General features: G+C 38.0%; 1 protein-coding gene and 1 long non-coding RNA gene across 4 annotated transcripts; both read left to right on the top strand.

Annotated features, from left to right (window-relative positions):
• Positions 1 to 5,044: 5,044 nt before the first annotated feature.
• LOC125179577 lies at positions 5,045 to 5,542 on the top strand. Its single transcript, XR_007157311.1, has 2 exons — positions 5,045 to 5,176; positions 5,314 to 5,542. It is a non-coding gene; the product is annotated as an uncharacterized LOC125179577 (long non-coding RNA).
• A 3,860-nt stretch (positions 5,543 to 9,402) lies between these two features.
• On the top strand, positions 9,403 to 17,707 carry LOC108681512. Of its 3 annotated transcripts, XM_018170551.2 has the most exons (5): positions 9,403 to 10,126; positions 10,408 to 10,432; positions 11,307 to 11,440; positions 16,077 to 16,195; positions 17,023 to 17,707. In XM_018170551.2, exons 1-5 carry the CDS (start codon positions 9,812 to 9,814, stop codon positions 17,213 to 17,215), a joined length of 786 nt encoding a protein of 261 aa, XP_018026040.1. In that variant the 5' UTR covers positions 9,403 to 9,811; the 3' UTR covers positions 17,216 to 17,707. The 3 variants fall into 3 exon arrangements, with proteins under 3 accessions (XP_018026040.1, XP_018026041.1, XP_018026042.1); XM_018170552.2 differs by lacking the exons at positions 9,403 to 10,126; positions 10,408 to 10,432; positions 11,307 to 11,440 and adding an exon at positions 12,056 to 12,879; XM_018170553.2 differs by lacking the exons at positions 9,403 to 10,126; positions 10,408 to 10,432; positions 11,307 to 11,440 and adding an exon at positions 14,473 to 15,436.
• Positions 17,708 to 18,731: the final 1,024 nt, after the last annotated feature.

The following is an 18,731-nucleotide window of genomic DNA, read 5'->3' as shown; positions in this document are numbered from 1 at the left end:
GAATGTTGCGATAAATTTGCAATCAGTGCAAAAAGCACCTATTTTTAACTAAATTACTGCTAAATTTTTGAAATTCTTACTGAAATTTCTTTTTTGTTTCAATGTAAACATTTATCGTTGTCTCTCGTCTATTCATGCTCCATGGGAATAGTGTTAAGTCATATTTGATTTTGATGCTAAAAATATAACATTATAATTATAACCTGTAATAGGTACAGTGCCTGGAAGAATGTAAACTAGTTTTTTTTTTTTTTGGGGGGGGGGGGGCTTTATTTTGTGAACGTATTTGCTTTACCGAATCTTCAATTTATTGTTATGGCGAAGTCCATACTCTGTTATTTTTTTCAATCGGTAGTGTATCGATATTATTGTGTTATTTATTAAATGCTGAACTTTATACCGTATTTATTTTCGTGTCCGTCAGTATCGTGTGATTCTCGCTAAAGAAATACTTATTTCGTTGACAAAAGTTAGAGCCAATTGCGATCTGATGAACAGTTGAACACTCTATCGACAGGACAGTTGGTCGCTTGCATTCCTGGCTTCAAGTTTATTTACGTCTTGCAGGTATGGTTTTGACTTTTGTAAGTCCTGAATGAGATATAAAAATAACTTAATTTTTTAAATAAGCTAATTTGTGAGATTTAGAAATTATAATATAATCGATTGAACTCAAAGTGAATATTTATTATCGTGTGTGACGGTTTTGAGGTCCTCTTATCGATACTCGAATACTCCCGCCCGTTAATTACAGACATGCATTTCCACCATTCGTGACATCAATCAGTGTAAATTAAGATGTCACTTAGCGATGAATTTGTATGATAAATGCGCACTTCCATGGCTTTCCTAACGCTTTCCATTACTTCGTAATGGTTTGTATGAAGTGAGCTCGTGCCGGATTGATTGTACGACTTGGGTCCGATCAACTCTCGGACACTTTTCCGGCAGCTCTCAAATATTCAGTGAACTAAAAATATCTCTCAAACTAAGGAACGCTGCACCTGCGTTCCTGTTGTTGTTGTTCGTTGCGGCCGTCACGCTCGGGGGGGGGGCACCGGAAGGGGGGGAGATGGGCGAAGGCAGGGAGGGTGGCCAGGAAAGCCGCTGCCTCCATGGGGNCGAGGGCTGGTTCGACGCACTGCCTAGATACGGACGGCTTGGTGGCGGATATCACATTCGCTGCAAGGCTCCGGCGCGCTACGTCCGAGTGGTGTACAATTTTTTCGCGGTACGGCGGACGACGCTAGGCCATTCGATCGCCGGCTGTTTCTCCTGAGGGCTGATTGGTCTAATTCGATTGATTCGTTCTGTCTGGTGGCTTTCGGCTGCCTATATGATTTTCCAGAAGTGTTGAAGGCTACGTTCCGGAGGGCAGGAGTCATGATAGTCCATTACATCCAGGGCAGTGGTGGTCTTCGGCAGGCTTCCCGGCACAGGCCAGATCTAGGTGAGCGGATAATGGGAGGACGCCGGTCTCCTGGTGAAGATGAGCGATCGGGGCCATTCTGAGGCAGCCGGTGGCTAATCTCAGTGCAGTGTTTGCATTCATTTAACTACAATGCGGGCAACACAAGGGGCCACCATAAAGCAACACTAGGGGCCACGGCTATAAACTAAAAAAACTGCGCTGCAACTTCTCCACGTGAGAACATTCCTTCTCGCTTCGAATCACCGACATGTGGAACAGCCTCCCTGATAACATCGTTGGCGCTCCGAGTATGAACGCGTTCAAGAACAGACTAGAGAAAGCTATGGAAAAATATGTTCAGACTTAAAATGCCTGGCACCATATCGAACTCGGTGGAAGTCTAGTAGCTACTTCAAACTATCGTCAGTCTTGAAAATATCCGGTCAAATGACACGATTTTTAGATCTTCAGTGAACAAGTTACGAAAAATACAAGAATCGGCATCAGGCCTACTCTTTAGCGCCGACATCACTTATGTCATGTTATGATGTTTAGGTCGTTATTATTTTTTTAGATTTTGCCTTCGTTTCTCGCGGGTAGAAATTCCCAGTGAATTATTTTCTAAACAACAGAACATATTTGTAGAAAACTTTAAATATGCATTAATGATCGCATATCTCTGATGTTTAGCTCGTGCAAAAATTTTCAATTAAGTCTTTACTCACGACTTAAAAGACTATACAGAGAAGCTACCGGAATTTCTGAGGCCGATTAGAAAATTTGCAATGAACATAGAATTTTTTCTCAAACTAATGAACGCTGCTCCATGAAACTTAGCACAGGCCTTTAATAGTACCTAAAGGTGCCTGTACACAGGGATAGTACTAGCCGCTAGTTCATCCGGCGCTTGAACTGTCCACGCTACTATCCTCGTGTATAGGGGTTCAGCCGCTTCAGAGGCATGCGCCGGCAAGTGCCCGAGGCGCGGCCGAGAGAGACAACGATGTGTTGATATCTTGGCTGNCTAGATGTGTATAAGAGACAGTCTAACGACTCACTGGCGGGCGCGAACGAGAAGATAGCGGCACCTTATACTCTCCTCGTGTGTACAGGCTTACTAGCCGGATAGTCACCAAGCGACCGACACTAGCCAGATTTATTAGCCGTCTGCACTATCCCTGTGTACAAGCACCTTTAATAACGGTAAAGTTTTGGGCCCGATCGTTTTTTTTTCAATTTCGCCTAGGTTTGCGACGTGCGTGAACTGTAACTGAAGTGATAGTGCTTCATAATAATTACGTTTTTATTGGATTCCGCGCAAAGATTTATACGTCGCAAACTAAGGCAAAATCGATAATATATCACGACCTAAACATTGGTAGGTCCTAATGAATGCATGTGTAAATTTCACCGTGCTGCGTTAATTAGTTTGAGAGATAGTTTATGTGCACTGAACGGCCGCATAAGTGTCTGAGAGGTCTAAACAAGTTGGACCAAGTGAGCTACACTACTGAAGGGGCTACATTTTTTGCTCATCCCAACGGGTTTTTAGCGGCTTCAGGATTAATTTGAGAATTAACCTCAAAATTAAATACTAGACCCTTATAATTAACGTACACGAAAATTTATTAATACAAATGAGTGTTTCCTGTGAGTTTAAGCTTGTCATATCTCTTCATTATAACGATCGAATGACAGTGATAGAACGTTCATCTCAAAGTTTTTTGTTCTGCACTCAAAAAAAACTCCCAAGGTTGGACGATGTGTTCAACTATGCAAACTGCCATCAACGAACAAAATAAGAACTACTCGCATCTTATACTGACTAAAGTTGAACTGATGTTCCATAACTGGTCATTTTTCATCAATAGCTGTAGTGAGATATGATATGCGCTCTTCACCATTGAATTGTATTTGTTTTATTTTACATTACAAATTAGCAGCACATATTGACTTGTGCATTTTTCCTATTTTAGTTAATTTTGTTGCTGAGGATCTACGAAATGGTTTCATATGCCGACGTCTGGTGTACAAGCCGAAATAACAATTTTTTAACGTGGATATTATATCTCCGCAATGGTAACCAATTTGACCACCAAAATAGACTTATTGTCTATTAATAATGTCATTAGATTGCTTTAATCACAGATTCACTAGAAATTTAAAAGCTAAGAAAACACCGCAAAAATTAAGCATATCTCTATTGAAAACGTTTCGGAGACCAGCTCCATCGTTAGTTCGATAAATCTAGTACACAAATAAAGTCGAAAAATTAATAAAGTTTGTAGTAAAAAAAGGAGTTAAAAAACTAAATTTACAAACAAAGGGCAGAATAATAAAGTAAGCACCTATCTATTCACAATTTCTAATGGATATGAACTATAGGCAGCATTTAAACTAGGCTTCTCTTTAAAAATATACAATGATTCCAAAATACGAAGATCGGAAGCACAAGAACTATAAGCTAAAACCTTAAAGTCAGTGTTGGACACTGGAACGTTGCACTGTTCGGCGTGAGTGCGCACAGCCGAATGAGGAGGGCACGATAGTAACTGCCCAGTCTTATAACTCCTCCTCTGTGCTCAGCGACCCTAGTGTAAAAGTTGCGTACCGTCATCCCAACGTACGCAGATGCACATCGTGCACAACTAAATTTATACACTAGGAACGATCACATGTGACAAGGGAGGATAACTTTGTACCTAAAAAACGAACCTATTTTGAAATTATTCACCAGTAAGATACGAAGATTAATGTCCGGAAAGTATTTCATAAACAAATCTCTTAATTCTCTTGACATAACTTCGGACGCATGGCCAAAGTATTGAAGAGGACTGTAAATAACGTTTCTACTATCAGGCTCTGGAACAACTTCACTGTGGCGCTTAGACATGAATTTCTTAATATGGGTAAAATCCAAGCCAGAAAAAGAAATCCATTAGGCTAGAAGATATTGCACAAAAATTCAAATTCAGAATGCAGGGCATGGAAAGTCGAGCAAATACGAAAGCCGCGGTGTAATAGTGTTTGAAGCCTGTTTAACTTGAATCTAAAAGAACAAATACTAAAAAAGCTGGTACTTAAGCCGGTGTAAGTTGATTTTCTGTAAACAAATGTTTGAAGACGGCCATTAGATTTAGGAATATTGCAGTCTAGAAAGGACAAACTATTGTTCGATTCAAGTTCCATGGTAACTTTAATAGAATTATGTTGCCAGTTTAGATAATCGAAGAAAAGTTATTAGAAATTTTACTGATTCGTGTTACATTTAATTGAAATTATGTTCCGTTTTACTGTAACGGAGACCTTAGAGATTAAGTTAGATCAAGTATCGATTTCGAGAGAAATTTTGAAGCATTAGGTTCAACTTTTGACTGGCTTATGTGATACGGAGGTGACTCAAATGGTGTTCTAGGCTACTGTATTGCCCGCAGTGACCAGAGTGCAATTTCACTTCCTATCATCTTTTTGAATTAATGCATGCTATGGGCCCTCCATCAAGTTAATGCATGCCACGTTACTATTTGGTTTGACCCAACTTTAAGACGTCTCTGACGCATTAATTAAAGTTGGCAGTATTGCCGGCTTTCGAGCCTATTAACTTTACGCCCTGTGGCGCTCGAACCTTATTAACTGAGTCACGTTGGGTCGACCAGTCATTTATTAATATACTAACCTTTGCACTCAATTGCACTTTCAAAACACCTACCTCTAAACGGCTTTCAAGCCACTTCTAAATTTACCCCAGCGGTAATAAATTAGAAGGTTAGTCTCGAAATATTTAATCTTAACTTTGCATAAATTGATCAATATATCTTGATCCTCATAATGATTAATAGCATATGATACAATAACACTTGTTCAATCAATCTAATCTTGGTTTGTAACTGTTAATTTTGCAGTATAACCTCCGTCGCATCTCGTACGTCACATCTCTTTTGCCGTGTGTTTCGTGCCTCCAGTGCAGCCAGCGCGACATTATTTGTACTGTACGCGTTATTTCATTTGAGGTTAGATTGGGAATATGCGTTCACTGTCAAGTTTTGTACCGCTGAATTGGAATTTCTGAGCATAATTGATCAAATCATTTCTCAAGCTTTGGCATTCATTAAGTAAAGTTTATTTTTCTAATTTCAGTTTCCTCAACTGCATCCATCTGCCTATATATAGTTCCTATCCATTAGAAATCTTGAATAGATAGGTACTTACTTTATTATTCTGCCCTTTGTTTGTAAATTTAGTTTTTTAACTCCTTTTTTTACTCCAAACTTTATTAATTTTCTGACTTTATTTGTGTTCTAGATTTATCGAACTGACGACGGAGCTGGTCTACGAAACATTTTCAATAGAGATATGCTGAATTTTTGTAGTGTTTTCTTCGCTTTAAAATTTTTATTGTCTGTTTAATTATACAATAATACTCCAAACTATTCCAAATAATCTTTTTTAATTATTTGTGATTAGTACAATCACACTTGCTGACCAATTAATTATTTTATAACTTTATTAAATTGATAATTGATTTACTAATAACTAACCACGTGCCATCATAATAAGTTTATTCTGTTAACACGCATACAACTTTATCGCATTCAATGCCATTTAATCCTATGGAAAGTGTGCGCCCCACCAAAAATAAGCAACCAACTAAATTCGCTTCTATGAATAAATGCCTTTCCAGCACTGGACCTGCAAAAATTTACTATCTGTCTAAACATCGACTTGCCTGAACGACTTTACCTGATATTTTAAAGGCTCACGGTGCAAATCGAAATTGAAAGTAAATATGACAGCAAATTAGGATCTGATATTATTAATTTCAGAGTTGATGATATTGTATAGCCTATAACTTGTTATTCTACCGTCACTAATAGCCGTGTTGGAGTTCCCACTGTTCATGCTTGTGTAATGTCCAACGCGTTCGAAATTAAGCTGCCAGTATATACCGGATTCAATGGCGAATGATGCCAATTTTTATTTGTCTTATTAGAGTCTCGGGTTGGCAAGCGCAATCGTTGCCTGCTGTGCATTACTTCACACGAGGAAAACCTGTTCTCCCCCTTCAATTTTAAACCATTTTTGCTCCATTTCGAAAGTAATTCTAGCTGTGTTTTAATGAATTATCCTGTTATTTCCTATAAGAAAAATTGATGAAAATTTACTATCAAGATCTGTTTTGTCGTATAATAATCAGGTGCTCGCAGCTTTATCGTCAGTGTTTACGATGTTCGATAATCGGTGATCTCGGTTGCAGCTGAAGCATAAATATATATACATGGATAGTTTAGAGGGATACACGACAACTTAATTTATTCGAGAGTATCATTGAGTTCATCTCATGCGGTGAGCGCACCAACTGCCGGCTTGCCGAAGAGTTCATTCTGCTGAAAATTTCCTCTTTCTCCCGCCTCGACGACGTAATTATTTGAATTTGTATTCTATCGCATAAAGGCAAATGTTTTCAAGGATTAAAAGACGTTTTAAGTTTTTAATTGGACACAAAAAATCAGCTTGTTTCCCGAATTCAAATTGTTTGCACGCAGCCTAAAATAATTATGAATCATGAATTGGTGGGGACACGTTTTACGGAGGGCGAAATAATTAATAGCTGAGACTACTTCTTTAGAAAATAACTGTTTTATAGATTCTAAACGAACTATACAATAGTTTATTGCACTTCAAGTCCTATCAAGACAAATTAATTCGCTTCTTACTGATTCGACGAAATAAAGTAAAGACTGATTTATTTTCATTGCAAAAATGAAGTTTTTGTACGATTATCCAAGGCCTAACACTGCCCAAGGCATGCAGAGAGCTGTAACTGGAAAAAATCCAGACTCGAATTTAGTACATCGTTATCTGATGGGCATTTTTCTCGAACCGGTTCACTGCTTTACGAGAAGAAACTCTGACAAGGTTATTAGTTCAAATGATATCTTTAAGTCGGGGACACATCTGGGTATAGAAAAACGAGTGGTACTTATTCTATCAGTTAATCAGCGGGAAATGTAGAGCTTCATATCAAGCCGAAACGATCATGTTCGCTCGTATGAGAGACTAAGTTTGACAGTGCATCGATCAGCTGTGCCTTCTTCGTAAATGGCAGTTGTGTGACCACGACGGCTAGAAGATAGATTTTTTTTTTAGAGATGCCATACTTGGCTGATCGGCGAGTACATATGAGGCGGCGCATAGATTATGTAATTATAGTTTTTTGGTACGTTTTGAGAGCATTTTGTGAGCATGTTAGGCACCAAGAATTTTTTTGCAGCAAGCATGTCTGGTAATGATTTTTTTTCTGTCGAAAAAGCGTTGTTTACCAAAATTAGTTAATCTGGGAGACCGTTAGTTTAATAAATTGCAGCTCGCTGGTTAATATGCACATATTTAATTTATTTGTTGTTCGTAGGAAATGAATTTGTTATGCAGGTAACATTGTCTATAACGAATTGCTTCATCTGTAAGGCCGTTACGTAATGAATTTTCTCGTTCGATATCACATTAGGTAAAAAGTTCCTTTTATTAGTTAAAGTTTCTTTTAAAAATAACTACGTTATTTATTGAGTTTGTTCCCAGCATTGAATAAGGCGATAAATTTATTAATTGTAATTGGCATAGTTCGTTAGTTTAAAATAGGTTAGCCTAGTGGTTACAGTTCAGAGTACCATGATGGTAAAGTTCCTGGGAGCGCAGCCGTGCACCACCAATTTTGTGCACCAATAAGCCCTGGATCGAACGCCTTGGATCTCTCCGGACATCCACCAAATCAGCCGTGAACCACTCGGCTTTGTCTTCCTCCGGCCTACTAGCATAGAACCTGCCATGCACCACCAGGCCTCGGATCGAATATGACTTCCGGGCATCGTTAAATTACGTAATTTTACGTTCACTGCATCTGAGGTTAGGTTTCAGATAGCATTGTTCTGTTCCAAAATTTATCGTCCTTCGACAAGTGGCCGTTCGACCGAGAGCTGGTTCGACCCACGGCCTAGATACGGACGGCTTGAAGTGTTGAAAGCTACGTTCCGGAAGGCAGGAATCATGATGGTCCATTACATTCAGGGCAGTGGTGGTCTTCGGCAGGCGACCCGTTTCTCTCGGTACCATATTGACATGATTATTTTTCAGCTAATATTATAGTCGAATAAAAAATTATTCACTTATACTAAGAACGAGGAACCTGAATGTTGGGTCATCCGAGTTATTTTTTGTTAAAGTTACACTATCAAACATGGCTAACTAAAGATTAGTGCAGGTTCAACGGTCGTTGTAAAATTGTTATTTTTGTATGTTATTCGAGACTGGCAGCAGCAGAGGCTGATTGACTGCAGGTCTGCAACCAGTGTGATAGATGGTGAGGAGGTGGCAGGTGTCTGAAGTCACTCGGGGCCCGTAGAGTCGAGACAGAAGCAACGCGATGCAGTCGGACTCGCTCAGTTTCTTGCGCGGGGCGGTGAGAAGTGAGCCAAAAGTAGTACTCCTTACCCAAGGGACTGAAATTTCCCGTGTGTTTTACGGTGCTAGATTCCTCATGTGTTACAGCCGTCATTTGATGGGAAAAGTTGTGTGAATGGGTGCAAGTCGGACTCTATTCCAAATATATCATAGATCCGTGTTCTCAAACTATCTTCTATCTTCTTTCAGAATGTATCTTTTTTGCTGGTATGGTGATTGAATATTTGTTACCACATTAAGTGAATGCACGCTATTGTTGATCATTGTTTCATCACTTTAATGGCCGGACAGTTAGCATCAGAAAGCTAAACTCAGGCAGATATATATGCACTATTCCGTTGTAGGAACTGTGTTCTCCACTTCCGTCATCAGAGTACCTGGCAATATTTTGAAATACTACGACTAGTAAAAAAATAATTTAATGATGAGCACAGTAATTTTTTAAAATCTATACGAAATAAACACACCACTTTCATGTACGTCACAACGACCACATTTTTAAATTAACATAAACCGGCCGGTATTAATTTAAAGTTTCTTTAAGAATATAAAAATTTATTTCACCAGTCAACATCAGTTTTCCCCAAATTCAGCTCAGCTGCCCCAAAGGAAGGTATTACTAGAGTTCAGTGACTTGAGGAACTTCATTACTACAGAAAAACTAAAAGATATCCTTATTATTTTCTAAAGACCGTATATTTTTATACCAGAAGTGAATATAACTTTTTGATTCGACTGTGTACCCGAAGAAATGTGAATAACTAGATAAGATACTAGGTATATTCTTGCACCGGAAATCAACGTCTGTCAATTTCAGCGGAATTCATACTCCAAGGAAATATTTTCAAACTTCTGAAAAAAAAAAACACAATAATGACTGCCAGCACAGACTCCAAGCATAGGACGTCAGTTATTCTTCACATTCATTCTTGTTGATGTCACAAGATGCATTGGAGCCGTTCGTTAAAACCCCAAGTATGGGCTCTGGTTTACATAATTGCATCGCGGCTATGGGTTCCAACAAACTGCATAGTTGAAGGTATTTCCATGTACCCGAAAAGCAAACACGGCTTTCAACTCTCCGAGATATCCGTGCCGCAGTTTCTGCTCCTCATACTCGTGTTTTTAGAGCTGGTCCTGCTCTACACGTTGGGCATCTTGCCGGTAGAGTACGACTTCAGCTCGAACTTCGCTAAAAAAGGACTTGATGCCTCGTTGAAGAATGACACAAGCAGCGCCAGCGTCGCTTCACCGAACCGAGTGTGTCACAACAAGCAATTTAGAAAAATTTCTAATACCTGCAGAAAATATTTTTTGTGAAAACCATGCGATTTTTTGAAGCAGTAGTGCATCTATATCATATATGCCTTATTTATTTTGATTACTCCCAGGGCACCTATGCATTACTGAATATTGCATGTTAACCATGACAAAGAAATTGAGTGTATAAAGTGGACAATACTAATTTTAGATACACTTTGGCCAAGAAATAATGTCTTTCTTTATCACTCATCCTTTATTTTTCCATTCTTTTCTTTCAGGTTTTGAAGGTTGAAAACACTGCCGGTGAGTTGGAAAATAATTTGTGCTATTCTTCCGTTGCACTAATTGAGTAATCCGTATATGGGCAATGTCATTTATGTTCTTTCACCAATATTCTGGATAATTTTACTTTCATTCTATTCGCCAATAAAGCAAGTGGCAGTAGACTTGAATGAAATTAAACTAGCAGTGACCGCTAAGAATCACTTGAGTCATCTTCACCTGAAGATCGCAGTTCGCATTAAGCTGATTAGTGATTACGTATATAATTACTTGTTTCCGGAGAGGGGAAAAACTTTCCGTCGGGCTGAGAGATCAAATTAACCATGGTTGAATTAATACTATTAATTCAACCATGAAATTAACAACTCGATTAAAGGTGTTTGCCACCTTTGTTATATAGCTACATCGAGAACAAAACTAGAGACTTTTAAATAAGAGTCTCCTCATAAATGTCAACAGATTCGTTAGTAAATTTTGCTCTTTATGAATTAGGCAAGCCTAACATCAGCTTGGCTAAATTCTTCACTAATACAAAACATTACTTCTCATTGTTGCGTATTATCCTTCGCTTATATTCGGTTAGACTCGAAAACCTGTACATTGGTAATAACGTTGGAATAATTTATCCCTAATTTTGAAACGAAATTTGATTGAAGGATTTGTACAAACTATATAGTGAAATCAAACTTTGGTTGCTTTTTCCTCAAATGCAACTTAATTTTCACAGAATAATTTTGATATAAATAAAAAATCAATAGACCGGTAGCAATGTTAATGGTCATTTAGTTATATATTAATAATATTATATTTATTTGAAAAGTTATCATGCTACAGTTTGTTATTAAGATAAAATTGATTGCTAACGCACCTCATTTGTTGATTTTTTTTATTGCAGACACTGTTGTCCTGGAACAAATTAATCGGTACGACTACATAATGCTGCTGATCATCCTTGTGGTGTGGGCTGCAGAATCTATACCTTTCGACTTCTTTTCTCAATCGCGTAGAAAACGAGATTTGTTGCCAGAGGTAAGAAAGTGTGTTTGGGCTCTAACTCTTGTATACCTGAAATATCGGATTAACTCTTGTGAATATGGAATATCTTAGAAAAATTCAAATTCTTTAGTTGATGTACGTTAGAAATATTTTTTTAACTGGAAATCTCTACAGTATAATATTTATTTAAATTATTAGACGAAAGTGCTTGAAACAGCATCCTCCTCTCTGCGCACTGCGCAGGCATACAATGCACTCGTTTTTGTTTGGCAAACTAAAATTTTTATCGGCTGAATAAAAGATATATTCTGTGGTATTTGCTATATTTGAGAGACAACATCAACTGCGGTTTTTATGGCATAATGACTTCGTGCATAACGTTTGAGGTTCATTTTTTCCATTCTTTTAAATCCTGTTTATTGTGTCGAAGTAACTCCAAAAAAAGATAAATTTTCAAAACGTGAAATCATGTTTACATAAATGCAATAGGCTCGCATTCGGTCGATAAATGCATTAGCACAACGTCAACAGTTGATCAGATCTGAGAAGGCTTCTACCGGAGTTGGGCCGTTACATTCTGAGGACCAGGTACTGGCCGGCACTCTGGACCGCAAGGATAGAAAGCATTTGCAGGTTGTTTAGGCCAGTCTGAGACATGTTAGTAGGTCAACCTGCGTCTCGAAACGCAGAACAGTCTTGATTTCGCCACCTGTGGGGAGCAAGCGTGCCCTAAGTCGCTCGCGATCGAACTTTATTCGCCGGTACTCCTTGCTGGTCATTTTGCCATTCAACAAATAAACTAAATGATATTAGAATGCCGATTAAATGGTGCATGATGTCTATGTGTTTATCGTGAGTCACTTAAAATGAGTTAAATAACACAAATATTTTTAATACGGGATCAAAATTCGTTATTGAGTGTGTCTTTAATTGTCGTTTATGTACAATTTTTTGTTGATTTTGTGTGCGTCTGAACTTTTGTTGAAACTGAAATAGGATAAATATTGTCCTCTATTTGATGACTCTCACTATTTTAGCGAAATTAATGACCTGAATAGATTTATATTTTTCGGATACGCAAACAAACATTTTAAGGCATGAGGTTACGGAAAGAAAAGCAGCGGCTCGGGCTGCTACTTGTACTTGAGGTAATTTGTGCGCTAATCGTCGAAGTCCATGCTATTGCTGAGGAGATTGAAGCTACGCCAACGAATACAAACGGAGTAGAGCTCGGCGAAGTGTCGATGGCGCAGTTCATCTTGCTGCTCTTCGTGTTCCTGAAGCTCACGCTTCTCTACTCGGTCGGCATCTTGCCCCTGGAAATAGATTTGGGTGGACTATGGGACCCGGCTTCCGGCTCTGTTTTCGGCAGTCATAAATCGTCATCCGCCTCTTCCGCCGCGCCTAGCGAAGTTGAAGTTGGTCGCTCGTTTGATGGTTACCACGCAAAATACGATGAAACGGTTTCACAGGTAACCTGTTACGCAAATTTGATTATTACTGTTATAATTACGATCAAATGTTTTCATCTGTAACCCTATGTGAGACTCGATATGGCATTGTTTTTCAACTCCTTTACTGCCAGCGAAACAATCTTTAGGGCAGGGTGGCCCAGTAGTTATTGGTTAAAATTCAGAGTAGCAAAATTGGAGCAGAGTAACTTCTTTTCAACATTCAACTTTATTTAAGAAGTAGAAGTAGGGTTGTTACTGGGAAAAGTTTGATTTTTGCACGTAAGCTCGCAATTTTTTCACGTTTCATGATGAATAAATTACATGTTTTTTAGGGAGGTTGCATGAAATTGAAGAATTAAGATTAAGATGTCTTTTTAGCACATTTTCTCATTTATAGAAAAAAGGCGCTATTGTGCTTGTCATGTCCGTCTGTCTGTCCGTCTGTCCGTGACTTCACGTTTTCGTCGACGAGAAAATGAGCTATCTGCCACTCACTGCAGTGAGTACTGAGTTATATTTTTTGTGTTGATGAACGGCAGTGCTAAACAGTTGGCTGTAATAAGTGCTTCATGGTCATCATGGCAGTTGCCTCGTTTTTCTAAAAAATTGTTACACTTGATACATGTTTGGCCGCTTGAAGAACATTTATCATTTTTGTATACTATTTATTTATGTTGGGGGGGGACTTCTAACTTGAAGATTTGTTTGCATGTGAGGATACTTTTATGCTGGTCACGATTTATCGCGTATGTATTATTTGTTGCGTTGAGGAAGCGTTTTACACGACGATAGATATTGTAATTAAATCTTAGAATCAAGTCCGTACAAAGGAACGTACGTAAAGCTTGCGGCCCAAAAAATTTTGTGGCAAAGAACCGTGTAATGGTCACGCACAGGGCGCACATTCATTGTATCCACAATCTTAGCTACAAAGTGCCCCGGGTTTTGCCATTATTTACAGAAGCTCCAAAACGGTGCTCTGGACCACAGGGATGGAAAGCGCCTCCAAGACGTCTGCATGGGGCCGGAGCAATAATCTTTGTAGGTCAGCTTGCATCTCGAAACGCAGTCTTGCTTTTGTCAACTCTGAGGCTCAAGCCCGTTCTAAGTAGCCGTCATTTTACATTAATTAATGTCATTTAATGGTTCATAGGTACACTGTAATTTCAGCGGTCATGATTACCATAGTTTAAACAGTCTAATGAACTCACAGGTAATCCGTTATCCGAGTCTCAGTGATAACAACACGATAAACGATCAAACTGAGTCGAGATTACACTATTACATGAGAGTTGAAACGAACGGCCTCACTGGTAAACTGTTTTTCAGAAATTGATGATTCCTGCATGAAATACGGTCACATGATAACTTTCATGAGATTATTAATGGTTAGAACCTTAGAGAGGATTTAAGTGTCTCTCAGGTAAACTTTCCTGTGTCTTGATGATTACTAGTTAAGAAATGTATTCTATCAGATGTCATCACTTGTAGCTCGTTTTGCGAGCCGTGTCCATTACTTCTTGAGAGAGATTTCACTAGAGACCACTATAGGGTATATTGGGGCATAGTAAGGTAATTAATTTAATTGACACCATCATTTATGTTAGCGGCACAGGACTCTCTGTATCTGATGGTCACCTCCAAGGAGCACATTTTCAGTTTTAATCATTGATCCTAAAACGTACCGTTACATGCTGAAGCCAGAGAACAATAGACTGGACCTAAGGAGATTAGCGTTTGCAGGGTTGTCTAGGCCAGTTTTAGACACGTTAGTAGGTCAACCTGCGTCTCGAAACGCAGAGCAGTCTTGCTTCTGACACCTGTGGAGTGCAAGCGTGCCCTAAGTAGCTCTCATTCCAATTTCGATAGATTCATTCGAAAATTTCCCTATAAACTCATTCCTAAACAAATAGAACAGGTTTTTATAGCACCTAAATTTTCTGTGCTCAAAGTGAGAGGTGTGAAATGTGATTATAAAGAGAGAAAATTATAGTTTATAGTCTTTCCCTACCAGTTTAATATTGAATGACCGTTTGATTAATGAGTTTTCCAGAAAATATGTCGAATATGTTTTCATCTAAATTTATAGTGATCGTGAGTTGATATCAATCATCGATTAATGACCAGAAGAGTTTTCATAACAGCGCGATGAATTAATTGCTTCTAAAGAATTTGCCTTCGATAAGTCAACAATACATTTAAAATGTGGATAACGACGGAAAAGGCGCGGCTATGGCTGCTTTTCGTTACTCTTCTTACTTGTGCAATCATCGCTGAAATCAAAGCGATGGTTACGGAAGTGGAAGCTACACCAACGGCGATAAACGGTCTACTGATCGGAGAATTATCGGTATCGCAGTACATTTTTTTCATGCTGATATTCCTGAAGTTTACGCTGCTCTACGCCGTCGGAGTATTGCCCCTCGAAATAGATCTTGGAGGAGTGTGGGATCCCAACTCGAGGCCTCTCCCCGGCGCGGTAGATCCGTCTCGTGTCGGGTCCAGCGAAGCGCGGTCAAGCTTTGGCAGATCACTTGATCATCACGATACGAAATACAATCAAACGGCTTCACAGGTAAACTTATGCGATACTCCATTAACACTAAAGGGAATGCGATCAACTGGCCTTCAAATTGAAAGATTAACAATTCTTCATATATGTATTGAAACCAAAATAAATGGAACTTCCAGAGAAACGAAGCAGCTGTCGTGCGATTAAAAGTGTGTTTTAAAATAAAACTTCCTCACCGGAAATAGCTCGCGCTATTATAAGTAACTTCCAGGCATTCCCGGAGTTGCGAGAGATAAGCAATCAATAGAATTAATAAGCATCACGCTGCGTATACTGGCAACCTCAATAGCTGTGTTTTGTGTTGGCAACACTAAATATGTAAATACTAAGGCTGGTTTTATTTCGCGCGCTCCTTTGATGAGTGACATCGAACAACTTTAAATTGTGTGTCAAGCTAGCAGCTACTACTTGAACGATAATTGCCAAATTTTCTTTTTCATTACGTTGAGCAGTTCTAAATTTAGTAACGCCAAAAATCTTTAGTTAAGACTACCGATAATCTTATTTGCGGCTGAGCTATTCCACTCTATTTTCCCATTGAGCGTGTTTATTTAAAATTTACATGCTTTTACCAATAATTTTTTCTGTGGAACTTTCTTATCACCTCACATCTGAACTAACATGTGACTTATTATTTGAACAGAACCACCTACTACGCTCCGTCATGTGGGACTGTCCCCTGCAGTTCGTGTGCGAAGTCGACCACTGGGCCAACAGGGACCACGAGTTCCTCATCGAGTCCATGATTGCCAAGTGGCTCAGGTCTGTCTTATTCATTCATTAATGATCATAATATTGCAAGTTATACATTTAAATGAATAATATCTAAATAAAGGAATACGTATGATGAACTGAAATTCGCGAATATAACTAAGCAGGTCACTGAATAAGAAAGTGAGCGAGAGCAGTCTGATAAGATATCTGTTTTTATATTTTTATTTTATAGATCATGATATTCGACAGTAAAGGCTAGAAATAATAAAATCAGAATTAAAAATACATAGTCCATTTCCTCGAAAAGAACATTTCCTTCTCTGATTTTTCAACTATACTAATGTGCGTTTTGGCTTTATTTACGTGTTAAAAATATTAAAGTTACAATTAATAATACATAGTCAATTAACTCAAACTAGCTTCACGTAGTTAAGGATACTTTCTGCAATGTTTTTATTGGATTATTACGTTCAGACCCTCACTGATGCGCCCATCAGCTAGGTCAAGAGAAAGCCAATATTTATTCAGAGATCACATTGAAATTATCTGTACATTATATGATGAAGATATATTTCACATGTATTTGATTTATATTTAAGCTGAAGAATATTGTGTCATGTTTCAGTGATAATAAAGAAATGGAATATAATAACCACCTCCAGAGTGTTAAAATAGTATTTTCTATTATGACTGCGTCTCGGTGTTTCCAATACCCGGTATAAATACTTCAAACTACACTGCCTCAAACTCTGAGCAGCGATAAGCGATAGTAATTACATCAATTGATATTTCCCACTAATTAGGCAATTTCTTTAACATGCTTAATTTTAAACAATCCTTGTGAGATAACTTTAACCAAGTGTGATGCCGTGCAGGAACCCGAGCAACCACACGTTCCATTCAACACAAGGTCAAGTGTTTGGCGGGCTGCCCGAGACCTGCCCGGCGATGTACCCTTGTCCCTTCGACGTCCAGAAGGCGGTTGGTATCACCATTCCAGGGTCGGCTCGCGCCGTCAGAAATGATGTGGACCATTCTGATCCTGATTCATACCTTTCACTATTTTAATTATCAATTATCATATACATGGTTTGATTAAGTGCGTAGGCTAACAACATTCAATGAAGTCTCATAACTCTGATTTGAATGTTGCTCTCGCTTATCGTTACACACTTTCGCAAGGCATTACCTAGACTTTAATTTTCTATGTCGGCTAATGGCTCTGGCTACAAGAAGGAGTGTTGGTTACAAAATATTGACAAGTCAGTCAAGATTTTTCCGTTCTTCATAATTTCTATGACAACTATTCCAAGTTGAATAAAATCAAGAAGGAAAATTAATATTTGCTACAGTTTCCTAAGGTCACTTAATTGCACTAGACTCAGAGATTAAGATGCATTGAGTTCTTCACTTTACTCAAGCCAAAACTGGTGCAATTAAATAATTAAGCGCTTAATTGAAGCTCAAGTTCCTAAAATACCATGACTCGTATAGGTGTGTTGACTGGTTTAATATTATTGTGTAATGTGAAATTATTGTAGAAGTAATTCTTATTATTCATTAAATAACGTGAACATAAAAAAAGTATTATTCATTTTTTGACTTTAGATCTCGCTTTGGCTATAATACAATTTTGCTTCATCTTTATTTATTTATACGAGGCGTGAATCTCCTGGGATTTATCCCCGGCGTTATTTTTATAGGTTGAATTTATAAAAAATTGCTGGAACTACTGTAAGAAATCCATTGTTATCACAAAGTATTATTATAATTATTCAAATAGTTTATCAGTATTGTTTGAGCTTGATACTTGTTCGTAGCTCAAGACCTTTATAATATTTTTAGATTTTAATTTTGTTCAAGTTTTTCTTTCTATTTCTTTTTTTTTGCCAAGCGTCCGTCTTCAGAGACAGGATTTTTTATTTAAATCTGCCTTAATTTGTGAAATTTGTTAGTTCTATTTATAATTTTAGCCAAGTTGCGGCTTTTAGACTTCTTCTCCAACTATTAAGCGATTTTTATTCAGAGATGCTTAGAATATTGTACAACTGCAAATCTAAGAGCAAGTCCATGGCTGTATTGTAATTCTGTTGTATTAGGGTGCTTCTAAATACTTAGTATTATGATGAAGAACTATTGCTGGTTCTTGTATAACTTAATATATTAAAGTCTCGTAAATTGGATCATTAAATTTTTAGCGGAATGTGTTTCGAATTTTAGTTTGTGTTCCAGCAGCTCCCAGAATAGAACGACATCTAGCATCATAGTTTTATAGTTAGCATAATTATAGTGGATAGCATCATAGTTTTATAGTATAGTTGACAGACAGCCAGAATAATTTTGATGCATTTCCGTGTTAATTTCTACGCATATACTATCATTGTTCAATAACACTTCATCCCTAGGCGCGTACTTTTAAATTAGGTTACCAGGAGCGCATGTAACAGTAGCACTTGATAATAGTTATTACAAGTGCTTGTTGCTAATAGGTAATAAAAGTAGGTAAAAAATAGGTAAAAAAAATAAAAGTACTTCTTCAGAATCTCAAAAAACGACCGTTTGAATAGTCTTCTTCTAATTACCT

This window comes from Hyalella azteca, unplaced genomic scaffold (genome assembly GCF_000764305.2).
Source record: "Hyalella azteca isolate HAZT.00-mixed unplaced genomic scaffold, Hazt_2.0.2 contig264, whole genome shotgun sequence".
Lineage (NCBI taxonomy): Eukaryota > Metazoa > Arthropoda > Malacostraca > Amphipoda > Hyalellidae > Hyalella > Hyalella azteca.
This window is presented reverse-complemented; position numbering and strand designations above follow the sequence as displayed.